At 43.9% G+C, this 25,424-nt stretch overlaps 1 protein-coding gene across 1 annotated transcript in view; it reads left to right on the top strand.

Moving 5' to 3' along the window:
- Positions 1 to 15,825, top strand: part of SFRP5 (secreted frizzled related protein 5) — a 101,617-nt gene extending 85,792 nt beyond the window's left edge. Inside the window, exon 3 of the mRNA XM_073595536.1 lies at positions 7,564 to 15,825. Within this exon, the coding sequence (XP_073451637.1) occupies positions 7,564 to 7,916 (353 nt within the window). The 3' untranslated portion in view covers positions 7,917 to 15,825. The remainder of the gene's footprint in view (positions 1 to 7,563) is intronic.
- The last annotated feature ends 9,599 nt before the right edge of the window (positions 15,826 to 25,424 follow it).

Raw genomic sequence — 25,424 nt, 5'->3', positions numbered from 1 at the left:
CACCCCAGAGAATCTTCACAGTCCCCTTGGCTTGTAGTGCAATGTAACAAAAAGGGAACTTGAAGTGGCACACTACTGCTTAGAGCAGCCATTCTCAACCAGGGTTCCGTGGAACCCCGGGGTTCCTCCAGAGCAGGGGTAGGGAACCTCGGCTCTCCAGCTGTGGTGAAACTACGAATCCCATCTTGCCTCCTGCCTCTAGGAGTCATGCCTGTGATTGTCAGGTTCTTGCAATGTTTCATGGGACTTGTAGTTTCAAAACAGCTGGAGAGCCGAGGTTCCCTAACCCTGCTCCAGAGGTTGCTAAGGGTTCCTTGAGCTGTGGCTGATGATGAACCACCTATTTGATGATGCCTACAGAGTTCAAGGTTCTGCACCACTTAGCAAAGCCAGCAGCATGACACCAAATATCTTTATAGCTGTCTTTAAGGGTGGCATTCTAAACACCACTTTAAGGGGGACATTCTTCCTATTGACCACTAATAAATGGAGCATTGTTCCTATTGAGCCCTGATGATTTGGTTTTAGCTAGGGTTCCTCAAGACATACAAATTATTTTTGGGGTTCCTCTAGTGTTAAAAGGTTGAGAAAGCGAGGTCAAGATACAACTGCATTTAGATAAAAAACGGACAATTCAAAAGGTAGCCAACGTGTTTCAAGGGCCCAAGAGCAAAAGGGGGGGAGGGGAAACATCGACATCTCCATATCAATCTGATATGAATATAATTTCCTCTCCCTGGGGTGATATTTAAAACCAAATACCCAACAGTCAATAGTATTGGAAGTATAAAAATGTTTGCAATCTGGCTGGTAAGTGAGCTGGGAATTTTCGTTTGTCACCCTTCCATGTGCTCCTTGCTGCATAGGCCAGTTATAGGTTGGGGTGGTCGCCATTAGTTTGTACTGTAATTGGTGAAGGGATGCACTGGATATCTTCGCTGCCATTGTGCTATTGCTGGGTGTCCGCTGTGGCCTGTACCTTTAAGAAGGCGTAGGCTCCCTCCAGGCATACCTGCCCTCAATCTATCCATTATTATACACTATATCACCAAAAGTATTGGGACGCCTGCCTTTACATGCACATGAACTTTAACCACTTGCCTACAGGGCACTTTCACCCCCTTCCTGCCCAGGCCAATTTTCAGCTTTCAGCGCTGTCGCAATTTGAATGACAATTGCGCGGTCATACAACACTGTACCCAAGTGAATTTTTAATATTTTTTTCCCACAAATAGAACTTTCTTTTGGTGATATTTAATCATTGCTGTTTTTTTTTTTTGCTAAAAAAAGAAAAAAAAGACTGAAAATTTTGAAGAAAAAAAAAAGTTTTTCTTAGTTTCTATCAGAAAATTTTGTAAATAAAGATTTTTTCTTCTTCAGTGATGGGTGCTGATGAGGTGTCACTGATGGGCACTGATGAGGTGGCACTAATACGCAGAAATGATGGGCACTGATAGGCGGCACTGATGGGCACGGATAGGTGGCACTGATGAGCACTGATAGGTGGCACTGTTAGGCGAAACTGATGGGCACTGATAGGTGGCACTGATGGGCACTGATAGGTGGCATGGATAGGCGGCACTGATTGGCACTGATTGGCGGTACTGATGGGCATGGATGGGTGGCACTGATGAGCACTGATAGGCGGCACTGATGGGCATGGATAGGTGGCACTGATGAGCACTGATAGGTGGCACTGATTGGCGACAATGATGGGCACTGATAGGCGGCACTAATGGGCATTGATAGGTGGCATGGATAGGCGGCACTGATGGGCTCTGATTGGCGGTACTGATGGGCATGGATGAGCACTGATAGGCAGCACTGGTGGGCACGGATAGGTGGCACTAATGACCACTGATAGGTGGCACTGATAGGCGACACTGATCGGCACTGATAGGCAGCACTGATGGGCCTTGATAGGTGGCACTTATGGGCAATGATAGATGGCATGGATAGGCGGCACTGATGGGCACTGATTGGCGGTACTGATGAGCAGGCACTGATGGATACTGAAAGGCAGCACTGAATTGCATCACTGATGGGCACAGACTGCCATCACTGCTGGGCACTGTTGGGGCTGCACGGATATTCAGGGTACTGATAATCAGCGCCCTAATTATCTGTACAGGTCTGTCCTGTGAGGAGATGCCGCTGATCTCCTCACACTTCTGTGTTTACATGTAATCGACTATGTCACATATAACACATGGGACACATGGGTAAAGAGCCATGTCATCGGCTCTTTACTGAGAAGGGGGACACGGCGCGTCCACGATCGTTGCGCTGCGCACCCCCCCGCGGGCGCGCATAGGTGGCGAGAATGGGTAAAGTCATATGATGTCAGCTCAGAACAAGCACGGATCCCGTCCGCCGTCATCTGTCTATACAGCGGGCAGGAGGCGGTTAATGGCATCCCAGTCTTAGTCCGTAGGGTTCAATATTGAGTTGGCCCACTCTTTGCAGCTATAACAGCTTCAACTCTTCTGGGAAGGCCGTCCACAAGGTTTAGGAGTCCACTGCCCACTCTGTTGAAATTTTAAGACTCATTTTAATCTAAGTTATGATTTTTTTTTTTAATCAAAATTCACACCAACGCTAATGTTTTATCTTTCAATACGTTTGCAGACCAAAAAAAAAAGTTAAAGTCAAGTCTGCTGGCTCATAGCCTTAGTTTTAATGTACCTGTTCCCTCCACAAAGTGGGGGTTAACCACTCTGGTGGCTCAGATATTTTCGGAGAATGCAACCTGGAGGCGAGAGACCTCAACCATCGCTCGGGGGGCACGGGGCAGGTATGTCTCCTGAGTATTTGGAGTCCATTCCAGCATCTGACACATCTTTGTGAAAGTGCAGACGGGCCCCCCCAACAACATCTTCCCTAAAGAACGTGCAAACCGCAGTCAGTACGGGAGGTCTGTCAGCAAAGCCTTTCCCAGAATTTAGAGATCTCCTGGCTGGAGGGGGAAAGAAGGAACAAAATCCAAAAAAAAAAGCATTTTTTAGCATAAGTACATCTCGGGAAGCCGCCACCTTCACGCTGGAACTGCCCGAGAAGGAAAAAAAACGTTTGGCTTTAAAATGTGAGTTTAACATTCAGTTTGCTTCTGTAAAACAAATAAGAAAAAGAGTGTGGTCTTTACGAACGGCCTGGAAAACTCCGACGTTGGCTGACACCTCTGCTGGGAGGCATAGGAGGGAAGAACTCAGCGCACCGATCACAGACCACACATTCATTTCTCCTCCGTGGCCACCAAGATGGATGAAGATCGGCTGAACTGAAAGGAATAGGCCTGGCGAAAAGGTTCTGGAGCTGAGCTGTCATTCCTGTGTGCCCAGCTGCACTTCTTCAAACTGGCAGCTCACAATGGTACAAGTGTACCGACCTGTCATCACTACCCAATCAGCTTGTTCAATACGCAGGCAATCAAAGCATGACTTTATGAAGTATGGACCCAACAACATAAATAGGCCTAAGGCACCCTGCCCACCGCTTACATGGAAATGTTATTCGGGGGGGGGGGGGGAGCCAAAGGACTTAAAATTACATTAAAGTCTGGTTTAAAAAAAAAAAAATTCTATTCAAGTGTTGTGGCAGTGCGATGCCCTGTCACTGTGAAAATGGAGGAGCAATTGACACGGGCTTTACATTAAGGATTAAAGCTGTTGTAAAGCTCAGACTAACTACTGTATGTAACTATTGGATACTTTAACCGATTTTCAACCGCGCTGTAGCCAAATGACAGCTACAGCACGGCCGGCCAGTTCTGGGAGGGCGTCATCTGCTCTCCCCCCATGATCGTGGCCGCCGTGCGTCAAGCGCCTCTTTACCATGTGATTAGCTGTGTCCAATTGCAGCTGATCACAATGTAAAGAGAAGCTAATTATGGGCATTCCTTTCTCACGCTGACAGCATGAGGAAGGGAGAGGAGAGCCGATAACTGGATTCTGTATAAGAGACATCTACACTGATAATCAGGGCACAGATGTCAGTGTCCTGATTATCAGTGCAGCCCCAACTGTGCCCACCAGTGCTGCCAATCAGTGCCCATCAGTGCCACCTCATCAGTGTCATCTATCAGTGCTGCCTATCAGTGCCCATCAGTGCCACCTACTAGTGCCCATCAGTGCCGACTACCAGTGCCCATCAGTGCCACCTACTAGTGCCCATCAGTGCCGACTACCAGTGCCCATCATCAGTACCCATCAGTGCCTCCTCATCAGTGTAGCTTACCAGTGCCCATCAGTGCCGCTTATCATTGCCCATCCATGCCACCTATTAGTGCCCATCAGTGCCACCTATCAGTACCACCCATCAGTACCACCTCATCAGCGCCCATCAGCTGATCCCTTTCTGCTGCCCAGCCGACCTCATGTCTGCTGCCCTGCTGACCCCCTGTCTGCTCCCTTGCTGACCCCCCTGTCTGCTGCCCTGCCAATCCCTTTCTGCTGCCCTGTTGACCTCCTGTCAGCTGCCTTGCTGACCCCCCTGTCTGCTGCCCTGCTGCCCCCCCTGTCTGCTGCCCTGCTGATCCCTTTCTGCTGCCCTGCTGACCCCTTGTCTGCTGCCCTGCTGACCCCTTGTCTGCTGCCCTGCTGACCCCCCTGTCTGCTGCCCTGCTGACCCCCCTGTCTGCTGCCCTGCTGATCCCTTTCTGTTGCCCTGCTGCCCCCCGTCTGCTGCCCTGCTGACCCACTGTCTGCTGCCCTGCTGACCCCCCTGTCTTTCTGCTGCCCTGCTGACCCCTGTACACTGCCCTGATAACCCACTGTACACTGCCCTACAAACTGCCAACCCTATCCTCTGCCCTGCTGCTCCTTGTACACTGCCCTACTGACTCTTACACACTGCACTGCTGACCTCGTATCCTCAGCCCCCCCCCCGACATTTTTTACTGCACTCCCACATCAGACAGGCTAGATCCGGCCCCGACAGCAGGAGAGATCGTTGCACTAACTTCTTTTGTGTTAATACGGCGATCTCTCAGGTTTTTTTTTTTTCATTCAGCCCGTTGGGTTGAATGATAAAAAAAAAACTTCTAGTGTGTGTACCCAGCTTTAGGGGCATTTTTACAATTGACCCACAATGAATTGACATTAGCAGGGGTTCTGCAAGACTTTAGTAAGTTTAGACTATTAAAGCGGAAGTAAACCCATCCATAAAACAGTTTCATTTCCGGCATGTGCCGGAAATGTAACACTCCCATTGGTTGTGCTCTCAACCAAACTGTCAAACCATCCAATGGCTGGTGTCATAACTGATCACATGTACAGCATCATGGCAGCTGTAGATTAAACAGAGGCCAAGATTGCAGCTTCCTTGGCTGAAAACGATAGGGGGGTGTAGTTACAATATATTGTTAATTATCCACTGGCCGCCAAATCACATACCTAGTACGTCATCTGACTTCAAGTGGTTGTACCGGGCTGATCATCCCAGTACCGTGGGCTTTCTTGTAATAGCAGTCGGAGGGACTAAATAGCCGCTCGATTGCTACTACAAGCAATGGGAGTGGGGCACCCCTCTCCTGCCGCCTTCTACTGCTTGCTTGGGCTCTTCCATCCAACCCATCTTTTATAATTTACACAAAAATTGGATTATGTACTTTGTTTTTTTTTTTTTTTTTTGCATTATAATTCAGAAAAAGTGTATTTTTTCCCAAAAATTCCATTTAAAGAACCACTGCGCAAATACCGCGTGACATAAAGTGGTGTAAAGTGGCGTCACTGGTCCCCAAAAAGTGTCACTTAGTGTCAGATTTGTCCGCCACAATGCTGCAGTTCCACTAAAAATCGCAGATCGCCGCCATTACTAGTAAAAATATATATATATTTGCGCAAACCAATCAATATGCATATTGTTTTTGTTTTTTTTTTTACCAAAAACATGTAGCAGAATATACATATATTGGCCTAAATTGATGAATACATTTGATTTTTTACATTTTTTTTTAATTGGATATGTTTTATAGCAGAAAGTAAAAAATATTGTTTTTTTTTTTTTCAAAATTATCGGTCTTTTTTTGTTTATAGCGCAAAAAAATAAAAACCGCAGAGGTGATCAAATACCACCAAAAGAAAGATCTATTTGTGTGAACAAAATTATGAGCGTTTGATTTGGGTACAGTGTTGCATGACCGTGCAATTGTCATTCAAAGTGCGATAGAGCTGAAAACTGAAAATTGGCCTGGGCAGGGAAGGGTGTAAAAGTGCCCAGTTCCACTAAGAATCGCTGATCACCGCCATTACTAGTAAAAAAAAAAAAAAATCCATAAAAATATATTTGCGCAAACCAATCAATATACGCATATTGGGATTTTTTTTTTTTACCAAAAACATGTAGCAGAATACATATTGGCCTAAATTGATGAATACATTTGATTTTTTTTTACATTTTTTTATTGGATATGTTTTATAGCAGAAAGCAAAAAAAGATTGTTTTTTTTTTTTTTTTTTCAAAATTGTCGGACTTTTTTTCTTTATAGCGAAAAAAAAAATAAAAACAACAGAGCTGAAAACAGAAAATTGGCCTGGGCAGGAAGGGGGTAAATGTGGCCGGTATTGAAATAGTTAAACTATTTTAAATAAAAAAAATAAAACACACACACACACACACACACACACACACACATACACACATACACACATACACATATACACACACATACACACACATACACACACATACATACACACACACACACATATACACACACATACACACACATACATACACACACACACACACACACACACATATACACACACATACACACACATACATACACACACACACACACACACACATATACACACACACACACACACATACACACACACACACACACACACACATATACACACACATACACACACATACATACACACACACACACACACATATACACACACATACACACACACACATACACACACACACACATATACACACACATACACACAGACACATACACACACACACACATACACACAGACACACACACACACACATACACACACATACACACACACATACACACACACATACACACACACACACATACACACACATACACACACACACACACACACACATACACACACACACACATACACACACACAGATACACACACACAGATACACACACATACATACACACACACATACACACACACACACACACACACACATACACACACATACACACACACACACACATACACACACACACACACATACACACACACACACACACACACACACACACACTGCTTCTCTGTTCTTCTAAGGAACATAATTTGCCAATAGGGCAATGCACAGGAATGATTAAAGTACATTTCTGGAGGGGGAGGGGAGCCTCGTTCTCTCCATTATGTAATGTTCTGGCACGTTAAGCATCGCTTACAAAGCACTTTGTTTCTTTTTTTTTTTTGTCTTGAAGCAGAATGAATTACTTTCTTGATAAGGAAAATAGACAGCAACTCCAACACACAGTGACGTAGGCATCTAACTTTTTTTTTCCATTGTCCAGACTGACCATTTATTTTCTTGAATTCTTTCCAGTTCTACGGATGCGAATCAAAGAGGTGAAGATTGAGAACGGAGACCGAAAGCTCATCGCGGCTCAGAAGAAAAAGAAAGTCTTAAAAGCGGGAAAGCTCAAGAGGAAAGAGTTCCGCAAGCTGGTCTTGTACATTAAGAACGCGGCGGGGTGCCCGTGTCCCCAGCTGGACAATCTAAGCGGCAGCTTCCTTATCATGGGCCGGAAGGTGGACAATAAGCTTCTGCTGACCGCCATCTACAAGTGGGACAAGAAAAGCAAAGACATGAAGTACGCCGTCAACTTCATGTTCACCTACCCCTGCTCCGAAACCATTTCTCACAGTGCGGGGTCACACTTAGGGTCTTTCCGCTAAGAGGAACATCTAGAGAACTTATGAGAAGAAGAAGAAGCCCTCACCCAGCCTTACCAAATGGACTTTATATCTTAGCAATAGCAGTAACATAGCATACTCCGCTTACCGTAAAGAAGAACACTAGGGTAGTAGTCATTGTGAGTGATACAAGAGACAGGGTGAAGAGTGGGATCTTTGCAAGATGAGACATTGGGAAACCAAAAACGACAAAAAGAAATACAAAAAAAAAAAAAGAAGAAAAAAACTGATTATATGTTTAACACAGTTGTTGAAAGCCATGGTTTATCATTCCCTGAGGCTAATGCATTAAGACCTAAGTTTGACACTGGTAAAAAAAAAAAAAAAAAAAAATTCTACAGAAAATTGCTGAATCGTGACTGGGCAGATGTATTCCGAAATAACTTAAATGATGCATGATATCAAGTCAGAGAGCCAGGAACTATTTCTCTTTTTTTTTTGTAACCACAAACACCATGTAGCTAGCTAACGACTGGTAATAGGAGAGGGGCTGTAGCTTGAAAAATGGGCCCATTGGGTCTATTGTACATGCATAACCAGAAAAGAAAGAAAAATGTTCCACAGAGGAAAATTTAGTAAAATCCAAAACAAGAGCAGGCTGTACATATTCCCCTCCAAGCCCCCGACGCTGTATCTCCAAGATCAGTGCATTGTCCTTGAATTATTGCTTATGGGGTCATGAATGGAACAGCTGAAGTGTGATTTAGAGGTCCTCTGTAGGCTTTGCATGGCCATGAATAATCTCACTTTAAACGCTCCCAGATTCCGCAGTACTGGCCAGAATTTTGGGAATTGGCATGGTTTAGGATGATGGTTTAGTACACAGCACTGGCCAGAATTTTGGGCATCAGCAAGTTTTAGGTCGGGGGTGTATTGAGGAGTGTCTACTGCCCAGATCTTTGGGAACTGGCATGGTTTAGGGTGGGATTGTAGTACAGTATACAATGCCGTCCAGAATTTTAGGAATGTGCATGGTTTTGGGGTGGGTTTAGTACACAGCACTGTCCAGGATTTTAGAAGGTTTACGATGGTGGTGTATTACAGGGTGTGTACTGCCCAGAATGTTGGGGATTGGCATGGTTTAGGATGTGAATGTAGTATACAGTTTAGCATTGGCATGGTTTTGAGTGGAGGTTTAGTACACATTAGGGTTGCCACCTCATCCCTTTAAACCCGAACACATAATAATTACACAGGTTCTGTGGCTGATTAAGGTGGTAATTAAACTCACTTGGTGCCTTATCTGCATTTAATTAACCTCAGAACCTGTGTAATTCAAAGGTGTTCGGGTTTAAAGGGATGAGGTGGCAACTCTAGTACCCAGTACTGTCCAGAATTTTAGTACTCATCATTGTTTAGGGTAGGTGTGTAGTATACAGTATCATCTTTAACTTTGAGAATTGGCTTGGTTTAGGATGGGCGTATAGTACACAGCACTGTCAAAAAATTGAAGGACTCGGCATGGTTTAGGACAGGGGTTTTGTAGGAATTGGCCTAGTTTGGAATGGGGGGTTTAGTACACAGTACTGTCCAGAGTTTTAGGAGTAAGGCCAGCCATAGTTGGTGTGAATTTCTTTCCTGCAACCACGAGTAAAGATAGCAAACCCGGCAAGCTGCTTGTACCCAAGTTGATCGATCAATTTGGTACTTTCAGCCTGCCCATTAATGGTTCAAATCTCAGCTATTCCTGCAGAATCAGCCGAGATTCGAACTGTGTATGGCCGGCCTAAGTAAGATTTAGGATGTGGGGGGGGGTTAGTACAGGGAACTGTCCAAAATTTTTGAATTTAGCATGGTACAGGATGAGGGTGTAGTACACAGTACTGTCCAACATTGCCAGTCCCTAAAGTTTTGGACAGTACTGTGTTTGTACTACACTCCTACCCTAAACCACGTACCACATTTCTTGGTAGTACTGTATACTAAACCTCCATCCTACATCATTCCAATTCCTAAAATTACAATTCTTAAAAATCTGGACAGTACTGCTTAGAATGAGAGTGTAGTATACAGTACTATGCAGAATTTCAGGAATCGGCATGGTTTAGGATGTTAGCGTACAGTAGTATACAGTACTGTCCAAAATTGTAGGCATTAGCTTAGGATGGAGGTTTAGTATCTAGTACTGTCCAGAATTTTAGTATCTGGTTTAGGGTGAAAGTATATTTTTTTCATAGGACAGAAGTGAAAAACCTCTACCAGGATTTTTTCATCAATTTGTGGGATGTCCAGATTAGATAATATATTTCTCTATCAAAGCTCATCTCCAGTCATCAAGGCCTTACATTGACCCCCCATCCCCATGGCCTCCTATGGCGGTATATTATGCCTTATGTGTTTTAATACTTACCTTTTCTGAAGTTTACAGATGGATCACATGAGCCACAGGGACCCCCCACCCCACTCTTCTCCAGGCTGGGTGATCTTCACTGACGCAAAGAGTTTTGATGACATGATGACATCAGCTCTACTTTCTGCACCAGTACACTGTAAATGTGCAGTGTGCGGGACACTGGACCAACAGGTCTCTACCAGGTCCATTACCCCCTCACAAGCACACGACCACATCCCAAGGCCCCAATTGGCCAGTTTCCTACTGGCCTGGGGGCGCAGAGCACTGTGCCCAGAACCCTCCCACCCTGCGATACCAGCAAATCGGCATTGGTTTCTGGCTTCCCGGACAATCAGAACAGGATGACCCAAACCCCGGGAAGAAGACCGGACTAAGACAGAAGCCACAGCACCGAGCACCAGGGGAGCCGTGACAGCTGGAGGGCTCTGCCGTAGGGTGAGTGCGGACCTGGAGGGACCCGCCTGCACCCCCCCCCCCCCCCAAATCCTCCAGCAGCAGCCACCACTGCTTGTAATGCTGCCACCACATCTAAAGACTGATAAGCTGGCATACTATCAATTTATGCCAGGGATATGCAATTAGCGGACCTCCAGCTGTTCCAAAACTACAAGTCCCATCATGCCTCTGCCTCTGGGTGTCATGCTTGTGGCTGTCAGAGTCTTGCTATGGCTCATGGGAATTGTAATTCTGCAACAGCTGGAGGTCCGCTAATTGCATATCCCTGATTTATGCCTTCAAATTTAGATAAGAATTTAGGTCGCTGTCTGACCACGTTGCTCAGCAAGCTCAGAACCAATCAAAACCAGACCAAGTGCTACATGCACTTGGTACCATAGGAGATTTAATTAAGATTTTTAAAGATTTGGTGATACTTCTTCTTTATAGCGCTAAAAAAGTAGATTTGGGCTTTGAGCAACACAAATTAAATCTATTTATTAGGGTAGGTATTTACACCCAAAATTGGAAAATGCATGGCCCCGCCCACACAGCTGCATCATCCATTCACAGAGATGACAACCGCAGAAGAGTGAAGCATAGATCTCAATGGAACACAAATGCGGTGACCTCATTGCAATTGTAGTCCATTGACACCTTCTCCAGCCCCATACCTCAATACAGACCTGCTCAAGGAGGAATAGCCTGCAGAACCCTGGCATTGCACTCGCAATCCATTGATCATGGTTGCAATGTCTAAGAGGCTCCATTGCAAAAAAAATTAAAAATTCTTGTGTTTAACTTGTTTATTACAGATCTTACAAGAGTAAAAAGATTGTATAGTTGAAGATAACAAATAAGCCACGTAGTAAAAATCAGTCGTTTGAATTTGAAATAACACCGGGTAGGTGACAAGGATGGTACTGATAAATGCACAACTCAACCAATAAAGTAAGACAAAGTAAAGAGGAGAGCATAGCTTTAGTTTAAGGGAGTCAAGGGGGAGAAGGCTATGTTGGTGGAAGGAAGGAGGGGGTAGGACAGGACCTGGTAGTCGGGAGGGGTAGGGGGCTGGACTGGCCAGAGAGGACACTATGTGACAGCATGTAGCAATAAGGCTATATGAGTATGTAAAAGGTCAAGTAGATGATGGTCAAAGCCAATTGTAGGTAAAGGCGAGACCTATGACCCAATGTACCCTTGTTTCATCCACTGACAAGTACAGGGAATCAGGGAGCTACCCCTAGCTGCTGGCTTCTTTTGTGGCCGTCACAAGAGCAAATCAATCCTTTGGAATCCCATTTGGTGTAAAATGTAAAAGTACCTCACTTGGTTTCCATAGGAAGTGAAAGAGGATGCAAAGAATCCTAAAAACCCATCCATACTCTATAAGCAATAGGTCACAGACATTATGGTAAAATGTTCTGGGTATGAGCAACCACGAAAAACATGTAGGTGGGCAACCTTGGATTTTTTTAACCAATATGGTTGCATTTATAAATTTTTTGCAAGAGGTTGACTATCCCTTCAACAAAAATCTGGATCAAACAAAGCTGCAACACATGTGACCTGAAAAAAAATGAGATTTAGAGTTCTCCATCATCCATTATCACGTCCTTTTTCTCACTCCGAGTAACAGAAAAGCTGTATCAAATACTTACTGTAATTTTCCTTTCCCCGTGCCCATTCCTGGCAGAACATATGTAGTAGTATCTCCCACCTAAGTCCGCCACACAGGACCAGCGCAAAGCTATAAAGTGTTGACACCCACACAACATCCCATTTCTTGTAAAATACTAGTAACGATCTGGGTGGGTTTAGAATTCTGCCATGGATTGTTGCATTGAAAGGAAAATTATGGTAAGTATTTGATACGATTTTCCATTTTCCTGGCTCCAACATGCCAGCATACTTGTGGTAGGCCAATACCTACCTACCAGGGTGGGAAGCTTAAATCCTATCTTCCTATCTTTTTATAAGAGACAAGAGAGTATCTGCTGTAGAGAGGACTACTGAGCCATTGTGTAGTATCAAAGATGCCATAAGTGGACCTGTTTGGCTGTCGATATGTTGGCAGACACCTCTACATAAGGCGCCCATGATGGTCAGATGCTGCCGGTCAAATGTGCAGCAATTACTCATGGTGGCTCCAGCCCAGCTAATATAACTTTAGGAACTGCAAGGCGAATGTGCAATGATGCCTTCTATCCTTGTTGGCTTCCAAGGAGCTAGGTATAGCTGTTCTGGCTACCTAAACGACTGTTGTTTGCAAGTGTGCTTTCTTTGATCTGGATGTATTGAGAGAGTATTTTAAGTGGATTGCAAATCAAAACCTAACTAAGCTTAAATCTACTCCCACCCCCATTCTAAGCCTATGGCATCTACCTTGTAAACGAAAAGATGTCTATACCTACCTAATTCTGAAGGAGCTCCAGTCCAGTTTCATGATATCTCCAGCGCCGGCTTCAGTGTAGCGGAGAGCCCTGCAGAGCCTCGATGATGAAGTCATTTACTGTGGGACATCTGTTGTTCCCTATCCCTCCTCTCCTCCCTGGTCATGTGGCCGGACCAGAGTGACTTCAGTGTAGGAAAATATAGGTGTTTTTCCTTTTACTGGGTAGATAAATTTGGTTTAGAATGGGGGGTTGGGAATAGATTTAACCTTAGTTAGGTTTTGACTTGCCTTCCACATTAACCTAAGGATGGTCAAAGGCATTCTCACTGTTGGTTTAGGCAAACAGCAAACAAACACCAGCAATGGGCTGTTTTGTGAGTGTCAACACTTGACTATACTATAGCTTTGGACTGGTCTTGTGGGTGGAAGTACAGTGCCTTGAAAAAGTATTCATACCCCTTGAAATTTTCCACATTTGGTCATGTTACAACCAAAAACATAAATGTATTTTATTGGGATTTTTTGTGATAGACCAACACAAAGTGGCACATAATTGTGAAGTGGAAGGAAAATGATAAATGGTTTTCCAATTTTTTTTGCAAATAAATATGTGAAAAGTGTGGTGTACATTTGTATGGCGCCCCCCTGAGTCAATACTTTGTAGAACCACCTTTTGCTGCAATTAAAGCTGCAAGTCTTTTTGGGGATGTCTCTACCAGCTTTGCACATCTAAAGGTTGAACTTTTTGCCAATTCTTCTTTGCAAAATAGCTCAAGCTCTGTCAGATTGGATGGAGAGCGTCTGTGAACAGCAATTTTCAAGTCTTGCCATAGATTCTCAGTTGGATTTAGGTCTGGACTTTGACTGGGCCATTCTAACACATGAATATGCTTTGATCTAAACCATTCCATTGTAGCTCTGGCTGTATGTTTCGGGTCGTTGTCCTGCTGGAAGGTGAACCTCCACCCCAGTCTCAAGTCTTGCAGACTCTAACAGGTTTTCTTCTAAGATTGCCCTGTATTTGGCTCCATCCATCTTCCCATCAACTCTGACCAGCTTCCCTGTCCCTGCTGAAGAAAAGCATCCCCACAGCATGATGCTGCCACCACTATGTTTCACGGTGGGGATGGTGTGTTCAGGTGTTCAAGCATTTTGCTTTTAGGCCAAAAAGTTAAATTTTGGTCTCATCTGACCAGAGCACCTTCTTCCACATGTTTGCTGTGTCCTCCACATGGCTTCTCACAAACTGCAAATGGGACTTCTTATGGCTTTGTTTCAACAATGTCTTTCTTTTTGCCACTCTTCCATAAAGGTCAGATTTGTGGAGAACACGACTAATAGTTGTCCTGTGGACAGATTCTCCCACCTGAGCTGTGGATCTCTGCAGCTCCTCCAGAGTTACCATGGACCTCTTGGCTGCTTCTCTGATGAATGTTCTCCTTGCCCGGCCAGTCAGTTTAGGTGGACGGCCATGTCTCGGTAGGTTTGCAGTTGTCCCATACTCTTTCCATTTTCCGATGATGGATTGAACAGAGCTCCGTGAGATGTTCAAAGCTTGGGATATTTTTTTTTATAACCTAACCCTGCTTTAAACTTCTCCACAACTTTATCCCTGACCTGTCTGGTGTGTTCCTTGGCCTTCATGATGCTGTTTGTTCACTAAGTTTCTCTAAAAAAACCACGAGGGCTTCACAGAACAGCTGTATTTACACTGAGATGAAATTACACACAGGTGGACTCTATTTACTAATTAGGTGACTTCTGAAGGCAATTGGTTCCACTAGATTTTAGTTAGGCTTATCAGAGTAAAGGGGGCTGAATACAAATGCACGCCACACTTTTTCGAATTTTATTTGTAAAAAAATTTAAACACTATTTATCATTTTCCTTCCACTTCACAATTATGAGCCACTTTGTTTTGGTCTATCACATAAAATCCCAATAAAATACATTTACGTTTTTGGTTGTAACATGACAAAATATGGAAAATTTCAAGGGGTATGAATACTTTTTCAAGGCACGGTAGGTGGGGATACTACCACATGTGTGCTGCCATGTTGGCGCCAGGAAACTTCATTATGGCCCCTTGTTTTTACTTGCAACTCATAATCTATGGTGTGGCATTGTTAGTGAAAGTCTTTAAAATGTTATTGGCCTGTGATGAATGAAATGGTTTAAAGGTATCAAATGTATCAAATATTTTTAAGGCATACTTCCTAAGGCTTGTTGTTAAATTGCTTTGAATTTCCATTTGTTTTTGATATCCAGTGGATATGAATGTCGGGATGACAGCTCTGGTTAAAAGCACATTTTTTTTAAGGAAAATAAGCCTTTTAAAAAAATATATTCTGGGAACGGGCCCCGCAGTGGTGCTATTTTTATGTTTGAATGTTTATATTCCGGTTCAAGTTATAGTTTTTCTTATCAGAAAGTGATTCATGTCAATGTATATTTTAGCATAGAAAACTTATAAAGAACACATTTGTAGGCTGCCAATCTGAACTGGGTAAAGCTTTTTATTTTATTTTTATTTTTTTTATTACACATTATAAGTCATAAAAATCTCTCAACAAAGCTCCACCAACATTCACAGCCACAGCACATCTTATATAAAAGTTGCATTGTATTTTACGACTGTGTTTCTTACAAAGTAATTTTAATCCTGTAATATTAAGTTTGAAAGTAAATTATTTCATTTGCTAAAACAACAGATGTGTTGCACTTCTTGTTCAGCGCCACATGCTACGCGTTAATGAAGATGAGATTCGAGGAAACAAATCGAGCTTGCAATAATGATGTATATTTACGGGGAAAATGAAATAATACACAAATACACAGGGATTCATATACTGCCTATGAAGCCGATTGAGATGGAGACTGCTCCAAAAAACAAAGGGAAAATGTATTCTATGCTCTTACCACCTGAGACACCTGGGGCAATATTTATATTACCGCACTACCCAGACCAGATCTTTCCAGCCTTTTTTTACAATGGAGGAAGACCTTAAATAGTTTCAGGTCTTAGGTGACCCCCACTAAAATGATTGGACCTATAGATCATGGAACAGTCATGTGAGCAGTAGTTTGTAGAAAGATTCCAGTAACAATAATGAAATAAATAATAATAATGAAATAAAACGGATAATAATAATGGGAAGAAAAGAAAGAAAATGCAAATTGTAAAAAACCCCTTACACTGGTGGTCAGTGTAAAAGTGACCCCTTACTTTGCCAGTCACATAGGTTGGACTTGATGGACGTGTGTCTTTTTTCAACCTCACCTACTATGTAACTATGTAGAAGTGACCCCATACTTTGGCAGTCAATGTAGAAGTGACCCCATACTTTGGCAGTCAATGTAGAAGTGACCCCATACTTTGGCAGTCAATGTAGAAGTGACCCCTTACTTTGGCAGTCAATGTGGAAGTGACCCCATACTTTGGCAGTCAATGTAGAAGTGACCCCTTACTTTGGCAGTCAATGTGGAAGTGACCCCATACTTTGGCAGTCAATGTAGAAGTGACCCCTTACTTTGGCAGTCAATATAGAAGTGACCCCTTACTTTGGCAGTCAATGTAGAAGTGACCCCTTACTTTGGCAGTCAATGTAGAAGTGACCCCTTACTTTGGCAGTCACATAGGTTGGACTTGATGGACTTGTGTCTTTTTTCAACCTCACCTACTACTGTATGTAACTATGTAGAAGTGACCCCTTACTTTGGCAGTCAATGTAGAAGTGACCCCATACTTTGGCAGTTAATGTGGAAGTGACCCCTTACTTTGGCAGTCAATGTAGAAGTGACCCCTTACTTTGATGCTCAGTGTAGAAGTTACCTATACTTTGGTGGTCACTGAAGAAGCAACCCCTTACTTTCACAGTCAACGTAGAAATGACCCCCTACTTTGGCAGTCAGTGTAGAAGTGATCCATTACATTGGTGGTCAATTATGAAGCAATCCCTTACTTTGGCAGTCATTGTAATCATTGCAATCAATGTAGAAGTGACCCCTTATTTTGGTGTTCAGTGTAGAAGTGACCCTATACTTTGATGGTCACTGAAGAAGCAACCCCTTACTTTGGCAGTCGGTGTAGAAGTGACCCCTGCATTGGTGGTCAATCAAGAAGCAATTCCTTACTTTGGCAGTCAATGAATGGTGGTCAATGAAAATACAACCCCTTACTTTCGCAGTCACAGTAGAAATCACTCCCTACTATGGCAGTCAGTGTAAAATTGACCACTTACTTTGGTGGTCATTGAAGAAGCAACCCTTTATTTTGGCAATTGATGTAGAAGTTACCCCTTACTTTGGTGCTCAGTGTAGAAGTGACCTATACTTTGGTGGTCACTGAAGAAGCAACCCCTTACTTTGGCCTTCAGTGTAGAAGTGACCCCATACATTGGTAGTCAATGAGGAAGCAATCCCTTACTTTGACAGTCAATGTAGAATTGACCTCTTACCTTGGGTTCTCCAGTGAAGATATAACCCCTAACTTTCACAGGCAATGTAGCAGTGACCCCCTACCTTTGCAGTCAATGTAGAGGTGACTCCTTACTTTGGTTGGCTGGTTCAGATGTGACCCTAAACTTTGGTGGTCAGTGAAGAAGTGACCTCTTACTTTGGCAGTCAGTGTAGAAGAGACCTCTTACTTTGGTGGTCAGTGTAGAAGTAACCCCTTACTTTGTGGGTCAATGTAGGCCAGAGATTAATATGTCACTGCTCTCCTCTCAATGAACCTCCAGCAACCTCTGGAGAAACCCAGGGGTTTCATGGAACCTGGTTTAAAATGGTTCCCCTAGACCAGCTGTGAAGCTGCATGGAGTTGCAGCCAGATTCCCACAGTTAGCATGGCAGCGCTTGGGCCCCAAAAATTTGGCAAAGTTTTGGCCTAGTTGAAGACAGTGCTGGACCCCTTTTAATAAATGTAAGCAGCTACAGTATTTGTAGCTGCTGACTGTTACATTTTGTTTTTTTTGGGGGGGGGACTAAAGATTTGCTTTAATTGAAAACAAAAATATATATATAGAGCGAGAGAGAGAGAGAGAGAGAGAGAGAGAGAGAGATGGAGAGAGAAAAGAAAAAATTCTAGTAAAATAAAAAGAGGAAAACTTTCTCAGTAGAGAAAAGATGTCCATCCTCTTAGGAAACTAGCAAAAATCGGAAGCATGCTGGGAGTGGGAGGGGCTATACTTGCCTGGCCAATTGATCTTCCTGAAGGTGGGAGTATAACCCAATCACATCAGAATAAATACTGATCTTGTGTCCCTTAGGGATGAGAAAGCAGGAAACACATTTGACATTTTGACATGAAAGTTGGGGGGGGTGGTTGTCTTCGAACAATGTATTAAAAATTGCAGTTATCTTTTAAGGATATTTTTAGGGTACCCTTTTCTAAGATACATAAACTCCTAGGGCTAAACATTGCAACGCATGTTATTACAATCTCAGTTCACCAGATCGTGCGACAGAAAGTAAACAGTATAAATGGTTACAATGTGATGTGAAATTTTAATTAAGAGACATGACTTCAGCACTTCAGGATTTGTATTACGGGAAGGTCAGACAGGATCAAGTACCCATTGCAATTTGCATGACATACTGTAAGAAAGTAAACAGAGCAGACCTCTGTTTTATCAGTCACTGATACATGGACACTTATAGGGCACATCTGTGTTTGGATGAGCCCAAAAACAGAGCAATTTTTTCATACGACCGCACAAACAAATGCCATCTGTTAAATGCTTCTTCTATGTCAAAGCCCAGACGAGTGACATTTGTCCTCCAGATATCCTGGTTGGAACACCAGATAACAGTTAATGCAAAGTACTGTGCAATGGGAAAATTCTAACACAGGAGAACCTCTAAGTTCCTATTCTATGGCCTTCAAGACTTTCTGTCTTGTACCACTTATATGCCCCGTACACACGGTCGGACTTTGTTCAGACATTCCGACAACAAAATCCTAGGATTTTTTCAGACGGATGTTGGCTCAAACTTGCCTTGCATACACACGGTCACACAAAGTTGTCGGAAAATCCGATCGTTCTAAACACGGTGACGTAAAACACGTACGTCGGGACTATAAACGGGGCAGTGGCCAATAGCTTTCATCTCTTTATTTATTCTGAGCATGCATGGCACTTTGTCCGTCGAATTTGTGTACACACGATCGGAATTTCCGACAACGGATTTTGTTGTCGGAAAATTTTATAGCCTGCTCTCAAACTTTGTGTGTCGGAAAATCTGATGGAAAATGTGTAATGGAGCCTATACACGGTCAAAATTTCCGACAACAAGGTCCTATCACACATTTTCCGTCGGAAAATCCGATCGTGTGTACGGGGCATAACATAAACATCTAAAAAGTATCAAATGTAGAGAACATAAATACATATGTGGCACTCCCCCCCCCCCCCCGGAGGAGTTTATGATGTATGGGTCCCCTGATTCCAGAGGACAGCGAACCCTTTTGGCAAAGCAACACCCTCTGACACACCAAGGCTGAAGAATGAAGATTTATTTGAGCTATACACCCAACGAGGCAACAATAATGAAAATAAAACTGCAACGGCAATAAACATGTAACATCCTCCTAGGTAGGTTGCTAGGATGGTAGATAAATTTAGTTACTTTTGGCTCCTCTGTAATAATTGGAACAGTTATTGAATTCTTTGGGCTGTTCTAGATCTCACAGGCTGCAGGTTTGATTGCTTACCCCTGCATTCTGGAGGCTTCCAGAACATAGAAGCCTGGGAGAGTCAAATAGACAGCTTGAGTACATATTGAATCCCTGGGGAGGTGTGCCCAGTAAGTGGCTGGAGGGAACATAAATAGTCAGGGTCAGGAACAGCCTGCTTCTTGTCCTGCTGGAGAACTTCCCAGCCTCGGGGGCTGCTGCCCCTTGGAGGCAGTGTTGCTGGAATCTGCTGATGTTCATTGAGGTCCCAGCTATAGCAGAGCTGGGGGGGGGGGGGCTTTTCCTAGTTACCGTTGGCGATAATAAAGCAGTTTTACCTAAGGTTTTGGTTGGGAGAACTCATTGAAGAATGCCTGGTGAAAGCTGGAGGGTGTGTAGCTGCCTGGGACATTTTGAGTACTGACCTGCGTTCAGGGTCCTAGTGATTGGGTGCTGTTTTACATTTGGGGTATAAGTAGTAGCTCTCTCTGAGACAGGGGATTCCTACAGGGTCTCATTTCTGGCCTTCTCGTTTCTGGCTGTTCAAAGATGTTTCACCTGGTGAAGTGTGTCCTCCTGTTACAAGTCAGCATTTTCTGGAGTATACCATACCACCCCAACCCCTCTCCTGTTACAGGTTCTACATGCACTAAATCATAAAAAGACATCCCCTAGACTGTATAATGAAGTAAATGGACAGTTGCCTGTTTGATTGGTGGCCCCTGCACAGTTTAGGGAAAAACCTAACTAAAACCAGAGGCTCCTATGGTGGTAGCGCTACAAACAGTAACAAAATAAAACACATTTGTACGTTACAGCAAAGACAATGTGGGGACCAAGGCAGTAATTTATGTGTGTCCCTGCGCAGCTTACAGGACTTGAAGGATCAGCTAGTGACGACTTGGTGCCAGATACCACAGTTTAGCTTCAGAGGTCTGGTGGAGTCCATGGCTTGACTGGTCAGGACTGTTTTGGTGGTAAAAGGGGGACCCAGTCAATATTAGCTGGGTGCTCATAAAGTTATGGCTCACCAGTGTATATAATATATACCCAGATATACAGAAGAGATATCCAAATCATTTTTTTTATATGACCACCCTTTGGCTTCTAAACAGCATCAGTTCTTCTTCTCGTAGGCTGCCTCAAATCCTTCTGTCTCTTCATGTCATCCCAGGCAGACTCCATGATGTTGAGATCAGGGCTCTGTGGGGGCCAAACCATCACGTCCAGGACTCCTTGTTCTTCTCTATACCGAAGATAGTTCTTAATGACATTGGCTGTATGTTTGGGATGGTTGTCCTACTGCAAAATAAATTTTAGGCCAATCACACGCCTCACTGATGGTCTCACTGATGGAGAAGTATCTGCCTGTATTTGTCAGCATTGAGGACACCATTGATCCTGACCAAATCTCCAACTCCATTTGCAGAAATGCAGCCCTAAACTTGCATGGAACCTTTACCATGTTTCACAGATGGCTGCATTACTGTACCGCTCTCCATTCCTTCCCCCAACAAACTGCCTCCTGTTACAGACAAATATTTCACATTTTGACTCATCAGTCCAGAGCATCTGCTGCCAGTTTTCTGCCCCCCAGTTCCTATGTCTTCCTGCATAGGACATGGAAACAAGGCTAAGCAACTCAACTATGCAGATCAGGATCAATGGTGCCCTCAATGCTGAGAAATACAGTACTACTTCATAATGCCATGCCAATAGGGATGGATTGGCCCCAAATGTATTCCGCAGCAGGTCAACGACCCAAAACACACAGCCAATGTCATTAAGAACTATCTTCAGTGTAAAGAAAACAAGGAGTCCTGGAAGTGATGGTTTGGTGTGCAAGCGTACCTAGAAGAAGGCAAAGGGGTCCACACCAAATATTGATTGGATTTGGATTTCTCTTCATTTACTTTTCATTTTGTTCATTGATAAAAAATAAACTATTAACACTTCGATATGTCTTCGCATTTGACTCCTGAACACATCGATCACCTCAAGAAGCCTTGGCTGCAGTGGACGAGCCATTCCTCTTATTCTAGGGGGGGGGTATCAGTATTAGTGCACCGCTTGGTCTCATGGGAGTGTGTGAAGGTTCAGGTAGACCCCCATGGGAGGTATGTCTTTATCTGGGCATAGCTACATGCACTCCCATCCCCCCTTCTGCTAACACTTCGATTTCTGAAAGCATTCTGCATTTACAGCATTAACATCGCACATGCCTAAGACTTTAGCAGAGTTTATATACTGTATGTATATATATATATATATATATATATATATATATATATATATATATATACACAGTGGATATAAAAAGTCTACACACCCCTGTTAAAATGTCAGGTTTCTGTGATGTAAAAAAAAAAGAGACAAAGATAAATCATTTCAGAACTTTTTCCACCTTTAATGTGACCTATAAACTGTACAACTCAGTTGAACGACAAACTGAAATCTTTTAGGTGAGGGAAAATAAAAAAACGAAAATAATCTGGTTGCAGAAGTGTGCACACCCTTAAACTAATACTTTGTTGAAGCCTCTTTTGATTTTATTACAGCACTCAGTCTTTTGGGTATGAGTCTATCAGCATGGCACATCCTGACTTGGCAATATTTGCCCGCTCTTCTTTGCAAAAACACTCCAAATCTGTCAGATTGTGAGGGCGTCTCCTGTGCACAGCCCTCTTCAGATCACCCCACAGAATTTCAATGGGATTCAGGTCTGGGCTCTGGCTGGGCCATTCCAAAACGTAAATCTTCTGGTGAAGCCATTCCTTTGTTGATTTGGATTTATGCTTTGGGTTGTTTTCATGCTGAAAGATGAAGTTCCTCTTCATGTTCAGCTTTCTAGCAGAAGTCTGAAGGTTTTGTGCCAATATTGACTGGTATTTGGAACTGTTCATAATTCCCTCTACGTTGACTAAGGCCCCTGTTCCAGCTAAAGAAAAACGAGCCTCCAAGCATGATGCTGCCACCACCGTGCTTCACGGTGGGTATGGTGTTCTTTTGGTGGTGTGCAGTGTTGTTTTTGTGCCAAACATACCTTTTGGAATTATGGCCAAAAAGTTCAACCTTGGTATCATGAGACCATAACACATTTTCCCACATGCTTTTGGGAGACTTCAGATGTGTGTTTGCAAAATTTAGCCGGGCTTCGATGTTTTTATTGGTAAGAAAAGGCTTCCGTCTTGCCACTCTACCCCATAGCCCAGACATATGAAGAATACGGGAGATTGTTGTCACATGTACCACGCAGGCAGTACTTGGCAGATATTCCTGCAGCTCCTTTAATGTTGCTGTAGGCCTCTTGGCAGCCTCCCTGAGAAGTTTTCTTCTTGTCTTTTCATCAATTTTGGAGGGACGTCCAGTTCTTGGTAATGTCTCTGTTATGCCATATTTTCTCCATTTGATGATGACTGTCTTCACTGTGTCCCATGGTATATCTAATGCCTTGGAGATTCTTTTGTACCCTTCTCCTGACTGATACCTTTTAACAATGAGATCCCTCTGATGTTTTGGGAGCTCTCTGCGGACCATGGCTTTTCCTGTAGGATGCGACTAAGAAAATGTCAGGAAAGACCTACTAGAACAGCTGAACTTTATTTTGGGGTTAATCAGAGGCACTTTAAATGATGTCAGATGTGTAGTGACTCCTATCTGACATGAGTTTGAATGTGATTGCTTAATTCTGTGCACAGCTACATCCACAGTTATAAGAGGGTGTGCACACTTATGCAACCCCATTATTTAATTTTTTTATTTTTACTCCCCCCCCCCCCCCCAAATATATTTTGGTTTGTTTTTCAACTGAGCTGTACAGTTTATAAGTCACAATAAAGGTCGAAAAAGTTCTGAAATGATTTATCTTTGTCTCGTTTTTTTACATCACAGAAACCTGACACTTTAACAGGGGTGTGTAGACTTTTTATATCCACTGTGTGTGTGTGTGTGTATATATATATATATATATATATATATATATATATATATATATATACATATATATTTATGATAATTCTCAGTGCTATCTGCTGTCACTCTTCTATGTTTCTATTAAATAAATGAATGTATTTACAAGCATTTTAATTTGGCGGTATACAGACCAGGATTGCATATGCAATACATATAATAAAGTATGTGCCTATAGGTTTATATACACTTTATATATTTAGAAAAACAAAACACAATAATGCAGGGGTCCAATGTCAGACTTCTTATAAAATTATTAAGCATAAGCTATTAACATTATCATCCGGTTCATAACAAAATAAATAATCTGGCCTGGAAGGTTGAGAGGGTCAAACCCTTGACTTACCGTGGGAACTCTCTGGCTGCAGGAAGAAGACGTAAACAGACTTCAATAGCTCTTTACATGACCCATCCATAACATTTTCAGGCTCACAGCTGAGTCTGGAGTTCAATGTCAGGAAATTTGAGAACATGTGCCTGGGACACACTCACCGTATAATTATAGAGCGTGTGCTAATGAATCCGCAAACTAAAATAATTCCCAACCCCCGGGACCCAGGAAACAAAACACAGCCGAGTTTTTAAACAGTGTTTATCTGTACAAGAATAAAATTAAAATTTGATAGAAAACTGAAAAAGGATCTGTAAATGTCCTTATAAACAAAAAGAGTACCTACCAGGGGCGGCACATCTATTAAGGGCTCACGAGCACCACCTCCCCTATCCATCCCTGCCCCCTCCCCTATCCATCGCCACCACCACACCCTATCCATGGCCGCCACAGCCTATCCATTACTGCCCCCTCCCCTATCCATCACCTTCCCCTCCCCTATCCATGGCCGCCACCCCTATCCATCCCTGCCCCCTCCCCTATCCGTCACCGCCCCCTCCCCTATCCATCGCCACCGCCACACCCTATCCATCACCGCCCCCTCCCCTATCCATCACCGCCCCCTCCCCTATCCATCACCGCCCCCTCCCCTATCCATCACCGCCACACCCTATCCATCACCGCCCCCTCCCCTATCCATCGCCACCGCCACACCCTATCCATCACCGCCCCCTCCCCTATCTATCACCGCCCCCTCCCCTATCCATCGCCACTGCCACACCCTATCCATCACCGCCCCCTCCCCTATCCATCGCCGCCACACCCTATCCATCGCCGCCACACCCTATCCATCACCACCCCTCCCCTATCCATTGCCACCGCCACACCCTTTCTTTACCGCCCCCTCCCCTATCTATCACCGCCCCCTCCCCTATCCATCGCCACCCGCCACACCCTATCCATCACCGCCCCCTCCCCTATCCATCGCCACACCCTATCCATCACCGCCCCCTCCCCTATCCATCGCCGCCACACCCTATCCATTGCCGCCACACCCTATCCATCACCACCCCTCCCCTATCCATCGCCACCGCCACACCCTTTCTTTACCGCCCCCTCCCCTATCTATCACCGCCCCCTCCCCTATCCATCGCCACCGCCACACCCTATCCATCACCGCCCCCTCCCCTATCCATCGCCACACCCTATCCATCACCGCCCCCTCCCCTATCCATCGTCGCCACACCCTATCCATCACCACCCCTCCCCTATCCATCGCCACCCGCCACACCCTATCCATGGCCGCCACAGCCTATCCATTACTGCCCCCTCCC

This window comes from Aquarana catesbeiana, linkage group LG08, assembly GCF_042186555.1.
Source record: "Aquarana catesbeiana isolate 2022-GZ linkage group LG08, ASM4218655v1, whole genome shotgun sequence".
Lineage (NCBI taxonomy): Eukaryota > Metazoa > Chordata > Amphibia > Anura > Ranidae > Aquarana > Aquarana catesbeiana.
The sequence above is the reverse complement of the archived record's forward strand: the minus strand, read 5'-3'. Positions and strand labels throughout refer to the sequence as shown.